The 15149-nt window shown below is 39.1% G+C and overlaps 2 protein-coding genes across 2 annotated transcripts in view; both read left to right on the top strand.

Annotated features, from left to right (window-relative positions):
- The window catches only part of LOC133520741 (uncharacterized), a 409169-nt gene that overhangs the window by 288338 nt on the left and 105682 nt on the right, over positions 1-15149 (top strand). The gene's annotated exons all lie outside the window — the stretch shown is intronic.
- LOC133520729 (uncharacterized) lies at positions 7400-9423 on the top strand. Its single transcript, XM_061855346.1, has 3 exons — positions 7400-7772; positions 7894-9170; positions 9248-9423. The coding sequence occupies exons 2-3, from the start codon at positions 7970-7972 to the stop codon at positions 9295-9297; spliced, it is 1251 nt and encodes a 416-aa protein (XP_061711330.1). The 5' UTR covers positions 7400-7772; positions 7894-7969; the 3' UTR covers positions 9298-9423.

The following is a 15149-nucleotide window of genomic DNA, read 5'->3' as shown; positions in this document are numbered from 1 at the left end:
AGATTAGTTTTGTTCAATAATCGCAACTCGCAACGCATCAGGCGAGTTACATATAAATTAAACTTATTGAAATTATTTATTTTTATAGTGACCCTGCCTATGAAGCCGATGGTCCTGGGTTCGAATCCCGGTAAGGGCATTTATTTGTGTGATGAGCATAGGTATTTGATCCTGAGTCATGGGTGTTTTCTATGTATTTAAGTATTCTTATATTGTCTTCTGAGTACCCACGACACAAGCCTTCTTGAGCTTACCGTGGGACTTGAATGTCCTTGAATGAAAGAATGTCCTATAATATTTATTTATTTATTCACACAATAAGATCATATTTTCTTATAGTTTATGTAAAATGGGTGGCGATGTATTATGAATGGGTGGCCATTTCGTGACCCTCTATCTCACTATGTTCTCTTTTATCTATTGACTGTTTGTGTTTACGAAAAAGATATAAAAGTGCTTTTAATTTGAACTACTTACTTTATATTAACTGCCAGTGAATAGAATGGCGGCCAACTAGTATTATAGAATAATTTACAAAACACGACTAGGACTCATAACGCCCAGCATAAAGTCACAAGGAAGCAGAGAGCATAGCAATAATCCCGCCGATGAATAATGTGGCTATCAAGCCAATCCGAACGTGCACTGACATCAGAATGATATCTGACTGATGTCATTTAGTTATCGTCCATCTTGCTGGTGCCAATATAGTTCGTGCCATCCACGATGACGCGCAGATTTGTTAAATCTAACCTTTAACTACACGACAATACGAGTCAAGGCAGCTTCATCGTGATACGATCTACAAGTATAAGTACCAGCGAAAGGCACGATAACTGAATGACATTATTTAGATGTCATTTTGATGTCAGTGTACGTTCGAATTGGCCTGTATGGCTGTCTCGGCTTGGGCTGAATAAATTATGCCACCAATCGTACTGAAAGCGGTTTATGTGTCTCCGATGCTGTAATGTTTAATTTTGTTTCCCGGGACCGGAAAAGTGCGTGACCCGAACGTTATGCCAGTTACGTGTTAGTGTTGGTAGGAATCCGAGTCTTTTGAGTTTAAATTTGAAGACTCTTCTTAAGAGGCTTCCGAAAACTTCCGAGTCTTAAGTCCCAAGTCGAGTCCGTTTTTTTCTAAACTCAACTCAAAAAGACTCGAGCTTCCGATTAAAGAGTCCGTCAACTATTTTATAGTTTTTTTTTTTTTATCTAAATAATAGTTAAGAGAATAGGTGTTTTTGTATGATTTGTGTATCTTACACATACATTTTATATGAAAGTAAATGTGTCGAAGACTAGTCAAAGGTCCTTATATCTTTATACGAATAACCTGTTAAAGCGTCCTTATGAAAAGCAACAAAGTTAACTGTGCCTTTCGAGCGCGGTTCCAAATTCAAAGTGGGACTTTTGCCTGGAAACGACACAAATTAAGAGTTATCCGAAAATTACCTACTCAATGTTTCTAACAGGTAAAAATGACTCGAGCCTCGCCTTAAATTAGTCTAAAAAAACTGAGTCAAGTTTTAAAGAAGAGCTGAGGACTCAAAGGACTCAAGTTTTAGCCAACACTAGCTATGTGGGTAAAGTCAACCTCATCTTGGCGATTGCTCGTTTGCATGCAAAAGGAGTTCGGGGTCCACTTGGCTCTTAAGAATGGGCCGGATGGTATTTTTTCTTAAAATAATTCAGCTTTTTACATCTAACCCTGAGTAGAAACATATCATTATTGGATCCGGTTTCCACACAATGTTTTCCTTTTTCGAGAAATATTTTCTGTGTTATAAAACTTAATGGTATGATGGAGTTACTATATATATATATATATATATATATATATATATATATATATATATAGTAACTCCATCATATATATATATATAATTACAACCATAGTTTGTAATTTATGCCACCAGTCGTACTTGAAGCGTTTAAGTTATATATCGGACCACAGACCTCCTCAACTACTAGACAGAGCACATAACATAAACGTGGTCACCACACACACACAAGATTATCGTGGTCACCACACACACAAGGTAATCGTGGTCACCACACACCATAAGATAATCGTGGTCACAACACACACGTACGATAATCGTGGATCGTGGTCACCACACACAAATAAGATAATCGTGGTCACCACACAAACACATAAGCGGTCCCGTACAAATTTCACAAATTTTGTATGGGAGCGCGACCGCTTATTTCAGTTGGGGTTATAATTACGACCAGTACTTTCACAAATATTTACCTTTGGGTGTGAAACTGGGCTTACTTTTTACACCATTTTATACTTAGTATTTAATTGTGTGTGTAAAATACGACTCGCTTGTGCTTCTCAAGTCGTAGGATTTTACAAGTAAAATTGGATTGATATATGTAGTCTGTGCATCGGACATACATGTTTCACGTTGTATTCGTAGGAATCGTAGGTAAACGGTAATGAGCGTGGCTCGCCGGCGTGTTAATGTTAACCACTAAGGGTGAAGCCCGACATGAATATTCATATTTATCCATAGGTGAAATGATAAATAAATGCTTTCGTAATATTAAGTATGTAGGTACCTAGTTCCTACCTATTTTTGGACTATCATAAGTATCATTAAAATTTTATACGATTGTGCATATTAAAATACGAAAAAAAAAGAACCTTTATACATGAACTATTCGGAAAAGGGCCTTTTCCTCCCTGCGAAGGGGGATCAAAGAGGCACTTTTCTGTTCTAGAACACAATTTTTATTTTTTTGCATACTAAGTAACTACTTATTTTTTTATTTTATTTTTTCATACTTAAGTGACTATCATAAGTAACATTAAAATTGTATACGATTGTGCATATTAAATTCCAAAAAGAACCTTTATACATCACCTATTCGAAAAAGGGCCTTTTCCTTTTTATTTTTTTGCATACTAAGTAACTACTTATTTTTTTATTTTATTTTTTCATACTTAAGTGACTATCATAAGTAACATTAAAATTGTATACGATTGTGCATATTTAATTCCAAAAAGAACCTTTATACATCACCTATTCGGAAAAAGGCTTTTTCTTCCCTGCTAAGGGAGATCAAAGAGGCACTTTTCTGTTCTAGAACACAATTTAAATTTTTGTGCATACTGTTTTTTAGCTTAAAAATATTTCAAACGTAATACTTTCAATTGTGATGCGTAAAGCAGTGTGTCACATGGTGGCATAATTATTTCCACCTTGGGCGTACTTACATACATAATTGAATACTTGAATCCTTCACGATGCTCAGGATTCTATTATAGAATCCTTCGCTTCGTTCAGTATTCAATGTACACCCTCTCCTTAAATATGTCATTGTGACACAATCTACTATTGTTACAATTCCAAGCATATAAAGAAATTTTAATGCAAATTAACATAAAGCCTTATGTCTACAACCAAATACAGGCGAAAATGGCGTCCCAGTCTATAATCTCTAAATAATTTAAGACACCAATCGTCCAGTACCCCTAGTGTAAATAAATTCGATTTCCAAACGTGACGTACGCGTTTGCGTTTAGTCTCATTTTGTATTGGATTTCGAAAGAGCGCGCCAAGCGGGACGTTTTGGAACCTCAAAATCCTATACAAAATGACACTTAACGCAAACGCGTTCGTCACGTTATGATGTCGATCACAGTTACACTAGGGGTACTGAAAGCGGTTTATGTATTTCCGAACCGGGGCTATAATGCTTAATTTGCTCCCTTGCGCGGAAAAGTGCGATCGCTGACAAACCCGGCCGTCCAATTAGGCAAAGTGGCGATACGCCTTCCGTTCACTACTTTATTGGAAATTCCACTAATTTATCATTCGGGACTCGTGTGTAGTTAAGATTTATGTTTCTTTCGGTATTTTGCTATTACATTGATAAATACGGGACTTGGACTTCGTACTTTCTTTGTAGCACTTTCTTATGTCTACATTTTTTTAGATGTAAATTGTCTCGTTGGTGTTTACGAATAAAAATACATTAACTATTTTATAGAAAAGCACTCTCAAATCGGTTCATGGCTTATGATTCGGTCAAATTATGTTTTTTGAAAAACGAATTTATATCCAAATTGAAACTAATGCAGTATGGTATGACACATTTGGGTATGGTGCTTTTCGCACACTAGCGTCCCCTCCCCACATCCTGAAGCAACCCCCTCTTTAAGCATGGAACATGTTCCGCTTGACAGTTTATTTAGATTTTTGGGGAAACGTATACATTTGAGGAATAAAATTTCAATGATAGAAAATTCTTATTGAATTCTTAAAGAAAAGATCATATTCATGTTTTTGATATGATGCACCATTTTCACGTTACAGCTAGATGAACTAGACCAGCAGACCTAAAACCAGCTTGTTCAACGGCTAAATTTTATCGAAGTTATATAAAAAAAATATTAACCTTATTTGTTAAGAATTTATTTCATACATTGACATTTTTTTCTTAACTCTAATACTTTTCTCAAAAATGAAAATAAACCGTTAACCGGGACATATTTCATGGTAAAAGGGGGGGTTGCGTCAGGGCGAGGGGAGGAGTGTTACACTAGTGTGCGTAAAGTACCATATCCAAAGGTATCATACTACATTCGTTTCAAGCTGGATATAATTTGCTTGTCTTCCCCATACGTGCCCATACATTAAAACATGACCGAATCATTAGAAGATATAGGTAGTTCCACAGATATATAGATACGTGTTAAACTTATAACACGTCTGTTTTTGCGTTCGAGGTTTTCTGTGTCCCATTTCATATTCAACGCTAAATATAAACTCATGCTCAATCAATACTATTAATTATCAGATATCTATTATTTAGGAGTTGTACCTCTAAGCCACATTAAATTGATAACTGGCGTCATTTATGCTAAGTAGGTATGTTTGAACTAATTAACTGTCCTTTCATGTACGCTCATGAAAGGACTCGTATGTAATACGAATACGAGTACGACGCGTCCTTAAAACCGTTAAGGAATGTGAAGCCTTGTCCCAAAGCCTTGTCCCAATTTGAACAAACTCAAGGCTGCTGCGCCATCGACTTTTTGTTTAATTTTGGAGTTTAACTTGGAGTGGAAACGAGTTGCAAGGATGTTTTTCTGATAACAATTACCTAAATTAGGACGTTATTTCGTAACTCATTGGCCGCCAGACCTATTTATTTAGCTTACTGTAGGAATTTCACTTTGTCTGTAAAATTATGCTTTTCCCAGTGAACAATGGATATATGATATCAATGTAATTGATTAAAAATTTAGACCATACATTTTGAAGCATATGTTTAATTCTGCGAGTAACATATGTGATATTTGAAAAAGATGCTTCTTTATATCTAGCTTACCGTATAGATAGCCATAGCATGCACAGCAATGAAAACAGGTAACTTTTTACAGAATTTCCGAACTGTTTCCAATCCTTTCATCGCTCTTAAGTATATTAATGCCGTGCACACAGCTGCGTCTCTCCTTCATACGAGAATAATATATCATTATGTAATCTCGATTTATTAAACAGCAATCTTATGAAAAAAAAATGCGCCGTGAATAGCCTTCTTGTATATGAAATATGTCAGCGAGATTAAAACGTGACGGTATGAATGAGCGTCAAGCGGCAGATGCGGGTCCTGATGGCAGAATAACAGTGACTTATGTGACATGATCTGCAGGCATATGAACGCGTATAGCGATAACGACTAGATAAATAAAGCAGTCTGACATCGCTCGATAATAACTGGCTTATGATCCGGCCGATGCGACGTGACCTGAAGCTGCGGTAGGTCTATGATGTTCAAGGTAGCATTTATCGCGTGATAGTGACAAGATAAACTGACACCGCTCTATGGAGCACGACACAAATAACGTAATGCGACCTTAACATTCCGTTAGAAATAATACAGCCATGGATTTTTATTATCTGGTATGTGTTTTATATATTTAAATTGCTAATCAATATATTTTAAATTATAAACAAAAACTAGTCGTAGTCCGAAAAAAATGTCACTCCCGAAATCGTAACTCTGAAGTGTGAATGAGTCATTTTTACGGAATAAATCTTTAATTTGTCTGCTAAAGCTAACTTCCTTCCCACCTGTGAAGTCGCATACGGTGTCGCGGAGATCGCGAAGTCTGTTATTGTGGTATGTATCATATCTGTCACTCTTAGCGTAATTTTCACTGGTAACACTGACGATCGAGGTCGGCTAGTGATATAGGAGACGGGAGGAGAAAGATGGCGGGTACAAGTGGAGACAGGCGATCTGAGTGCTGGGAGGTAACAGGTGGTGTGGCGCGTGCAATCGCGTACAGGAGACTCTTGGTAAGCGAAACATATCTATATTCTGATATTTATATATATATATATAATATATGGATATTGCAGTGACCTTGAGTTAACGACTACCCTGAGAAAGAGCTGAGTTAAAGAATTGATTGATATTCTTTGTGTGTAGCTCGAGTTTGAATGTAACAAGTGAGGTGGCTGGTGTTTATCGGTTTGAGTTACTGGAGGTTAATTATGGAGGCTGATGGATGAGCTGTAGGGGTTGTTGTGGAGGCTCGTCGGGGACCACATGGTCCCCACCTCAGTACTCATCGCATGAGGAGAGTATACAAGTCTGCGGGATGCACGATGAGTTCTCTTGTGGAGATTCAGTTGTGCCGTGCATCCACCGATAATAGCCACGGGACTTGGGGCCCTTCTAATTTTCCCCGAGAGTGTTGAGGTTACATTCATAACAAAGAGATACGAGATTGAGAGGAGATGGAATTGTGCGCCCATCGAGTGTTAATTCATGGTCGGTGCAGTAGCTATATTATGTTGTGCTTTGTATATGTGTAGATCCATGTAGCGAGGTTATTATTACATCCCCCTGAGAGTAAATCTCCGCTACATGTTTTGGTGGAGTTGCTTAAAAATCTGTCAGTTGCGGTTCACGTGTTTGGAATGATGAGAGTTGTACTCAATGTTGAAATACATTCCTTATGGTACTGGATTTTTTTTTGGTTTGGGTATGCCCATGGCGGTGCGTACACATGGGATAATTATGACCCATTGTGGTGCGTACACATAGACAGTAATATTACCAAGCCATGAAGAGAATGTGCATATCGCGAGTTTTTTACACGGTGAACCGGCAGACAGAGGAATTCTTGTTTTTATTTCATATTAATCAGCATTTATTTGCGTAGGTTGTGTTATAATATACCGTATAATATATACCGTGTTTGAAAATAATTTATACGGGAGCGGTAATTACGCTTTTTACTCTAGCGACACTGAATTTAGTCTCTGACCACGCTCAGAAACACGCCAATGTTTACGTTTTCGGTCAAATTCATGTGCATGTTTATTTAGTAAATTTGTCACTCAGCGCACGTTTTCTCATTAATTTTATTACTACAACATTATTTTTATTGTGTAACGAGGAAAATATATATATTGAAACATTTACTTGTATATTATTTTCCCCATGGACATTATTTATGTTACGGAATATTTATTGTGTTTGGTACGGAACGGTTAGATATTCGGTATGACAGACCGACGGATCGATTGGTCGTGTCGTGTAGAGAATATTTAAGATAGAGTGAAGTTTAGAAATTAGTCTATGGTTTGGTTATGGTTTATTAGTTTTGTAAGTTTACCCGTTTTTGTGTATTGTGATTTGTGATAAAAGTTTGATATAGAAGTAAAAACGAATAAAAGTGTGCAATTACTTAATTAAGGAGTGCCAAAGAGTGGAAGTGGACTGCTATATAAACCGTTGTAAGTAATAGATTTAAGGCGACTCCATTATGAAGTAATAAAGTAGTTACATTTTCATGTAAGAACTAACAAACTTTTATGCTACTTAAACTCGACTTCAAGTAAACGCATTTAATTGCAGATTAGCATCAAGCACAATGCAAGATTCACAGAAGATTTAAAAATAAAGTATATCGGTAGCACGCATTGCGTTCAAAATGGACTTTCTGCTTTCCACATTACAATTGCGCCTAGAAAGGCTAGCGGAAGCGTTAAAGGGAGCCGCCGAGGCCCTTAACAGCATTGAGACTGGTGTTGCAAAGGACAGGGTAATTGCCATAAGAATTAACGTTAAGAATAGATTGTCATCGCTCACATCAGATTTAGACAGATATTTGTCTGGGGCGACGGACATAAAAGAAGATTTCTGCAATGAATGCCGGGATATGCAAATAAAAGCCGAGGACACCCTGACCGAACTAGAAGTCGCGGTAAAATTATACTGCCATGAAGTAGAAAATGGTCATAGAACGCGTCTACCTAAATTAGAGCTAGGGAAATATAATGGTGACATCCTAAAATGGAACACTTTTTGGGATAAATTCGCGGCTAATGTTGATAGTAAGGACATTGCCAACGTTGAAAAGCTTTCATACTTACTAGCCTCATTAGAGGGACCAGCCCTACAAGCAGTTGAGGGTCTGGAAACGACTAACATGAATTACCCGATTGCGGTAGACATTCTCAATAGCCGCTTTGGTAAACCTACAAAGGTCATTGATGCTCACAACGATGCTTTGCAAAATCTTGCTGTGGCGAAGGATTCACCCGAAGATTGTAGGCGCACTCTGAATATCATAGAGAAGCACCTGAGGGTATTAGAGGCTTTAGGGGAGAAAGTGGATGCTAGTTACCTTAGAGTTATCATACTTAATAAATTTCCATCAAGAGTGGTATACCAAGTGTGGCTTTCGTCAACCGATGATTCCTTTGCTGCAATCCGGAAGGCTTTGGATGCCGTAATAACAGCTATGGAGAGTTCAGCTGTTACAAACATGGAGAGTTCTGTGGTTCCAGTAAAGTCCAGTGACATAACGGAGATGAGTACACCTGCTTCTACAGCAACACTACAAATTGGAGCTGTAAAGAAAAGGAAATGGCAACAGAAAAGGGAAGCAATTTCAACTCAACCTAACCGGAAACGCCCTAAGAGAATGTGCATATTTTGCAATGAAGAACATTACAGCGAGGATTGTACCAAATTTAACACATATAAGGAGAGGATTGGGAAGCTTAAAGATAGGTGTTATGTGTGCTTCCAAATAGGACACCGTGCCTCCAAGTGTACCAGAAGGAGGAAATGTGTACATTGCTCTAGGATGCATAATAGAGCCCTTTGCCGGCAGAAGGTGCAGAGGGGTAAGGATAGTGATATGGTTCTTTCAAACATGACTTCAGTTAATGTACAGTTAAATAAGCCATCTAATTTCTTACAGACAGCAGTAACCCAAGTAAAGACAACGGAGGGGAGAAGTCTGAGCATTAGGCTTTTACTTGATTGTGGAAGTCAACGATCTTACATTACAAATAGAATAGCAAAATTATTACGAATCAAACCTGATGGAGAAGATTGTTTGATGATTTATACATTTGGATCAGAGAAGCCCAGAGAAATGTCATGCCCATATGCAACAGTAACTGTAGTGAGTAAACGTAATGTTGAAAGATTGATTAGAGTGAATATAGTCCCATACATCACCGCAGAGATACCTATGGCTAAGGTAGAGTCACCAATGATAGATATCTTGGCTGACGACGCTTCTACCGGTGAAGGCATTGATATGTTGATTGGAAATGATTTATACTTTTCATTTATCAGAAAGAGTGTTGATTTGGGAAATAATACCTTTCTTGTGGATTCTGATTTTGGTTGGTTCCTCGCAGGAAGTGCTACTAACAGCAGGGAAGGGGAGACTCTATCAGTGGCTACATATTGCCAGTGCCATGAAATCAATCAAGACTTTTTTACAGAACCAGATCTTCCTCTGCGTACCATAGATGTCAAATTTTTATGGTCACTTGAGAGCATCGGGATATGTGATTCTCCAAAAACTACATGTGAGGAAGAAGCCGTCCAGCACTTTAACAAGACTGTCAAATACAGTGAAGGAAGGTATCAGGTCAAGTGGCCGTGGATAGAGTATCCACCAAAATTGCCTACTAACTTTGGACTTGCCTTTGGAAGATTAAAGGGTGTAATACGAAGATCAAATAAAGAAGTCATGACAGAGTATGAGAAAATCTTAAACGAACAACTTGAAGCTAACATAATAGAAATTGTGGATCCTACCATTCCTGCTGACCATCCAGTTCACTATCTACCTTTTCATATGGTTCAACAGAAGGGAAAAAGGGGTCGGCTGGTCTACGATGCTTCAGCTAAGCTGAAAAACGAGAAAAGCTTGAATGAGTGCTTATACAGAGGTCCGAATATGCTGGAAGACCTTACAGGTTTAATACTGAAATTTAGAATTGGGAAAATTGCTATCACTGCTGATGTTGAAAAGGCTTTTCTTCAGGTTGGTTTACAAGAAGAGGACAGGGATGTGACCAGGTTTCTCTGGGTCAAAGATTTAGAAAAGGAACTATCTGAAGACAATATCATGCAATATAGGTTCTGCAGAGTGCCCTTTGGAGTAATATCGAGCCCTTTCCTCTTAGCGGCAACAATTCGATATCACATTTCAAAGACTAACAAAAGTCTTCTTCCTGTGATAGCAGATAAATGTTATGTAGACAATTTAGTGACGTCCGTTCAATCAAGAGAAGAGGCTCTCAATTTATATGCTCAAACTACAAACTCATTTAAAGAATTAGGAATGAACATACGAGACTGGATGTCTAACGACAAAGATTTTGTAGACAAGATTCCCAAGCTAAAGAGAGCTAAACAGGAAAGTGAAATGAAGATCCTCGGTTTGATATGGAATTTGGAAAATGACACTTTACGGCTCAAACTGAATAACGAAACTTTTGAGAGTGAGATCACAGACAGAGGTATTACAAAGAAAGGAGTCCTGAGAGTGCTAGCACGTCTGTATGATCCATGCGGGTTTGTATCACCACTCATGCTACCAGGAAAACTCTTGTTTCAGGAGATCTGCACTAGGAAGTTAAAATGGGACGAGTTTCTGCCTGAAGACTTGTTGACATCATGGAGGAACATAATTGAGAATTTAAAAGTGGTTAAGAACGTAGAATTGCCAAGACATGTTGCAAGTGGATCAAAGTCGGAATGTACGAAGTATGAACTACATTGCTTCACTGACGCATCTATGGATGCATATGCAGCAGTCGTTTATCTGCGCGTCATAACTGGAAAGCAAGTATCAACTTCGTTTCTCATGTCCAAATCCAGAATAACTCCAGCAGAGGACAAGAGTGATCTCAAAATTCCTAGACTTGAATTGCTAGGGTATCTCATAGGAAGTAGACTTCTGAGATATGTTAAAAGCCACATAGACCTAAATATATGCAAGATATATTTGTGGACGGATAGTCAAGTTGTTATTGCTTGGATCAAATCAAGTAGGCTACTTCCACCATTTGTATTGAGAAGAGTCAATGAGATCAAGCAAATTAAGGACATCTTGGGTGCAGAGCTGCGCTATGTCAACTCAAAAGAAAACCCTGCAGACGTAGCTACCAGGCCAGAATTGTGGCATCATAGACAGGATCTATGGCTCCATGGTCCAGATTTTCTTCTACAAGACCAAAATGATTGGCCTAAGGAGCAGAGGTATGAAGAAATGTGCTTGGCTGGGAGGGCTCTGGACACGGTGGATGGTCCAGAGATGACAATGAAAGGCTATGAAGACCAAGATAATGATCCTAACTTTTCTGAAATGGAGGATAATCCTGCAGCCACTGCACTTCATGATTCTGTGCAAAACCCATCTGATGAAGAAAAGTGTGAAGAGACAGTGACTGAGATAAAGAAGTTACAAGGTAAATTCTTTTCAGAAGAAGTCTCAGGAAAGGTGACCAGTTTGTCACGAAACTTGGGTCTCTTTGTAGACGAAGATGGGATCTTAAGATGTAAAGGAAGGTTCGCGAATGCTAATTTATCATATGATAAGAGATATCCCATTCTGATTCCGAAGAAATCACCCTTCACAACCCAGATTATACTAAAAACGCATAGAGACAACTACCATGTTGGGGTCCCACACACGCTAAGTATATTACGCGAAAAGTATTGGATCCCTCACGGGCGAGCTCAAGTACAGAAAGCTTTGAAGAGATGTTTGCAGTGTGAGAAGTATTCTGGAGGTCCTTACAAACTGCCACCACCACCTGCACTCCCCAGTGAAAGGGTTAATTATAGTTCTCCATTTACCTTTACTGGATTAGACTACCTGGGTCCGGTATTAGTGGAAACAAATAAAGGCAGAGAAAAACGATGGATTTGTCTTATGACATGTCTAGCAGTTCGTGCTGTACATTTGGAGTTGGTCAAGGCTTTGACGGCTGAGGAGTGCTTGCTAGCGATACGGCGGTTCGTGGCGGCTAGAGGACCACCTAAAGTATTGATATCGGACAATGCACTACAGTTCAAGCTGACAAGTGAAGTACTAATCCATTCATACTGCCAGGAGAAACATATCAAGTGGAAATTCATCACGCAGCTTGCACCCTGGCAAGGCGGCTTTTACGAAAGATTAGTTGCACTGGTAAAGCACTGCTTGAAGCGCACACTTGACAAGCATTTATTAACAGACGGTCAAATGCATACAGTAGTGAAGGAGATTGAGGCCGTATTGAACACAAGACCTTTGACTGTAGTGGGTTCCGACCCAGAGGGAGTACTGCGACCAGCTGATTTTCTATCTCTAGGTCAGTGTCTAGAAATAAACCCAGATTTTGGTGAGGGAACTTCACAGGGCACACATACCAAAGTCGACTTGGTTGAAGGCTGGAAAAGAGGTCAGAGGATTCTTAACGAATATAAAGAGATGTTCACCAATCAATATCTACCAAGTCTGCGGGACAGATTCAGTCACTCTCATAAACAACCGCGAGTGATATCAAAGAAGTCTCCAGAAGTCGGTGACATTGTACAGATTAAAAATGATTCCAAAAATAGAATCAATTGGAAGGTTGGCAAAATCGTAAGTTTAATCCGAAGCCGTGATGGTGAATGCCGAGCAGCCAAAGTGGTAGTTGGGAATACAGAGTTTACGAGATCCATAGCCCATCTGTATCCGTTAGAGTCTGATATGTACGGCCCAACGGATTATGCACTACCACCATCACAAGACAATGAGATGGCAGAGACATCAACTGTACCTATGGAGATGGTTAAAACTATGGAACCTATAAGGGCATCAGAAACGATAGTGTCACCCAAGCCTGAGACAGAAATTGATGAGTCAACAATTCCTACTGAACCGGCAACCGAGAAAGAAATTTCTGTGTTAGATTCTGATGGTAGTCCTACGCATACTGAGCAAGCTCCCGCTGTTGATACATACGAGGCAGAAGTGAGAGAGCCAAGTGTTACGGAAGAACGGCCAGAGGAAGTGACAAGACTAAGACGGAACGCTGCCATTTGGGCTAGAGAACGAATAGCCGAATGGACGCGTCAGCTGATGACGCTACTTGTATAATCTTCTCGCGTTCGGGAGTGTCGCGGAGATCGCGAAGTCTGTTATTGTGGTATGTATCATATCTGTCACTCTTAGCGTAATTTTCACTGGTAACACTGACGATCGAGGTCGGCTAGTGATATAGGAGACGGGAGGAGAAAGATGGCGGGTACAAGTGGAGACAGGCGATCTGAGTGCTGGGAGGTAACAGGTGGTGTGGCGCGTGCAATCGCGTACAGGAGACTCTTGGTAAGCGAAACATATCTATATTCTGATATTTATATATATATATATAATATATGGATATTGCAGTGACCTTGAGTTAACGACTACCCTGAGAAAGAGCTGAGTTAAAGAATTGATTGATATTCTTTGTGTGTAGCTCGAGTTTGAATGTAACAAGTGAGGTGGCTGGTGTTTATCGGTTTGAGTTACTGGAGGTTAATTATGGAGGCTGATGGATGAGCTGTAGGGGTTGTTGTGGAGGCTCGTCGGGGACCACATGGTCCCCACCTCAGTACTCATCGCATGAGGAGAGTATACAAGTCTGCGGGATGCACGATGAGTTCTCTTGTGGAGATTCAGTTGTGCCGTGCATCCACCGATAATAGCCACGGGACTTGGGGCCCTTCTAATTTTCCCCGAGAGTGTTGAGGTTACATTCATAACAAAGAGATACGAGATTGAGAGGAGATGGAATTGTGCGCCCATCGAGTGTTAATTCATGGTCGGTGCAGTAGCTATATTATGTTGTGCTTTGTATATGTGTAGATCCATGTAGCGAGGTTATTATTACATCCCCCTGAGAGTAAATCTCCGCTACATACGGCGTTGTACCAACCAAATGACACCCCAGCGATTGTCGACACGATTGTATCGGCGCCGGTAACAGTTTATTTTCCCGATAGGTATAAGCTGTTGTCACAAAGGTCTTTGCGCAACTTTACGTAACGCAGTTATGTCAGCTCGCAGCTGATTGGCTCCGATCGGGCTTGACAGATTACCCGTCAGTTTTGACCAATAGTGAGAGTCTCAGCTGGCCAATTAGATACTTTATCGAACAATTTGATGCCGTTACAAACTCCCTGAAATTTTGATTTATACTTTGTCGGTAAGTAATAAGCTACATTTTGACAGCGGAGTTTAATAATTTAAGGCATATAAACTTACAGCGATATGCTCCATATTCTGATTTCACTTCATTTTCTTTATATTACGTTACTACTTAATCTAGGCTATTACGTAACTACCTAAAGAGAGGGAGTAATGTTGATGAATAATATAAATTGAGTAACTCGAGGAAGACAATAAACTTGGTCGTTCTAATATAATCGGAACTTAGCTTATTAACCTATAAATAAAATAGGACCCCAATTCAGATTTAAGAACATGTTTCTGTTTTGATACGACCTTGACGATGGCGCACGTCTCACGCGAGACTTTCAATTAATTTCGCATGAATAATCTCTCAACTCTTAACTTCCAGGATTATGTAATTCATTCCCATGCATTAGAATTGCTTATTTATGAACTTGGAAGCCGTAAAATTCGTAAAAGGATGTGTAGGAGACTGTTTAATGTTTATACTACTCGTGGATTACACGAGCGCAAAGGGATAAAGCAGAGCAGAGGGATCACTGTATATAATTGATAGTTTTCAAGCTGGCCCTTACGGCTAACTCATTGTCTATTGTCATCTATAAATCATGTATAAAAAAATCGATCACTTTATCCGGTTAATGAATTTATA

The sequence above is a fragment of the Cydia pomonella genome, chromosome 8, assembly GCF_033807575.1.
Source record: "Cydia pomonella isolate Wapato2018A chromosome 8, ilCydPomo1, whole genome shotgun sequence".
NCBI classification, from domain to species: domain Eukaryota; kingdom Metazoa; phylum Arthropoda; class Insecta; order Lepidoptera; family Tortricidae; genus Cydia; species Cydia pomonella.
This window is presented reverse-complemented; position numbering and strand designations above follow the sequence as displayed.

What these genes read in the sequence shown, in the direction of transcription:
- LOC133520729 (XM_061855346.1), top strand. Translation starts at nt 7,970, where the DNA reads ATGGACTTTCTGCTTTCCACATTACAATTGCGCCTAGAAAGGCTAGCG. An exon ending in CCGGCAGAAGGTGCAGAGGG is followed by an intron (nt 9,171 to 9,247) that starts GTAAGGATAGTG and finishes AATTTCTTACAG; the next exon opens with ACAGCAGTAACCCAAGTAAA.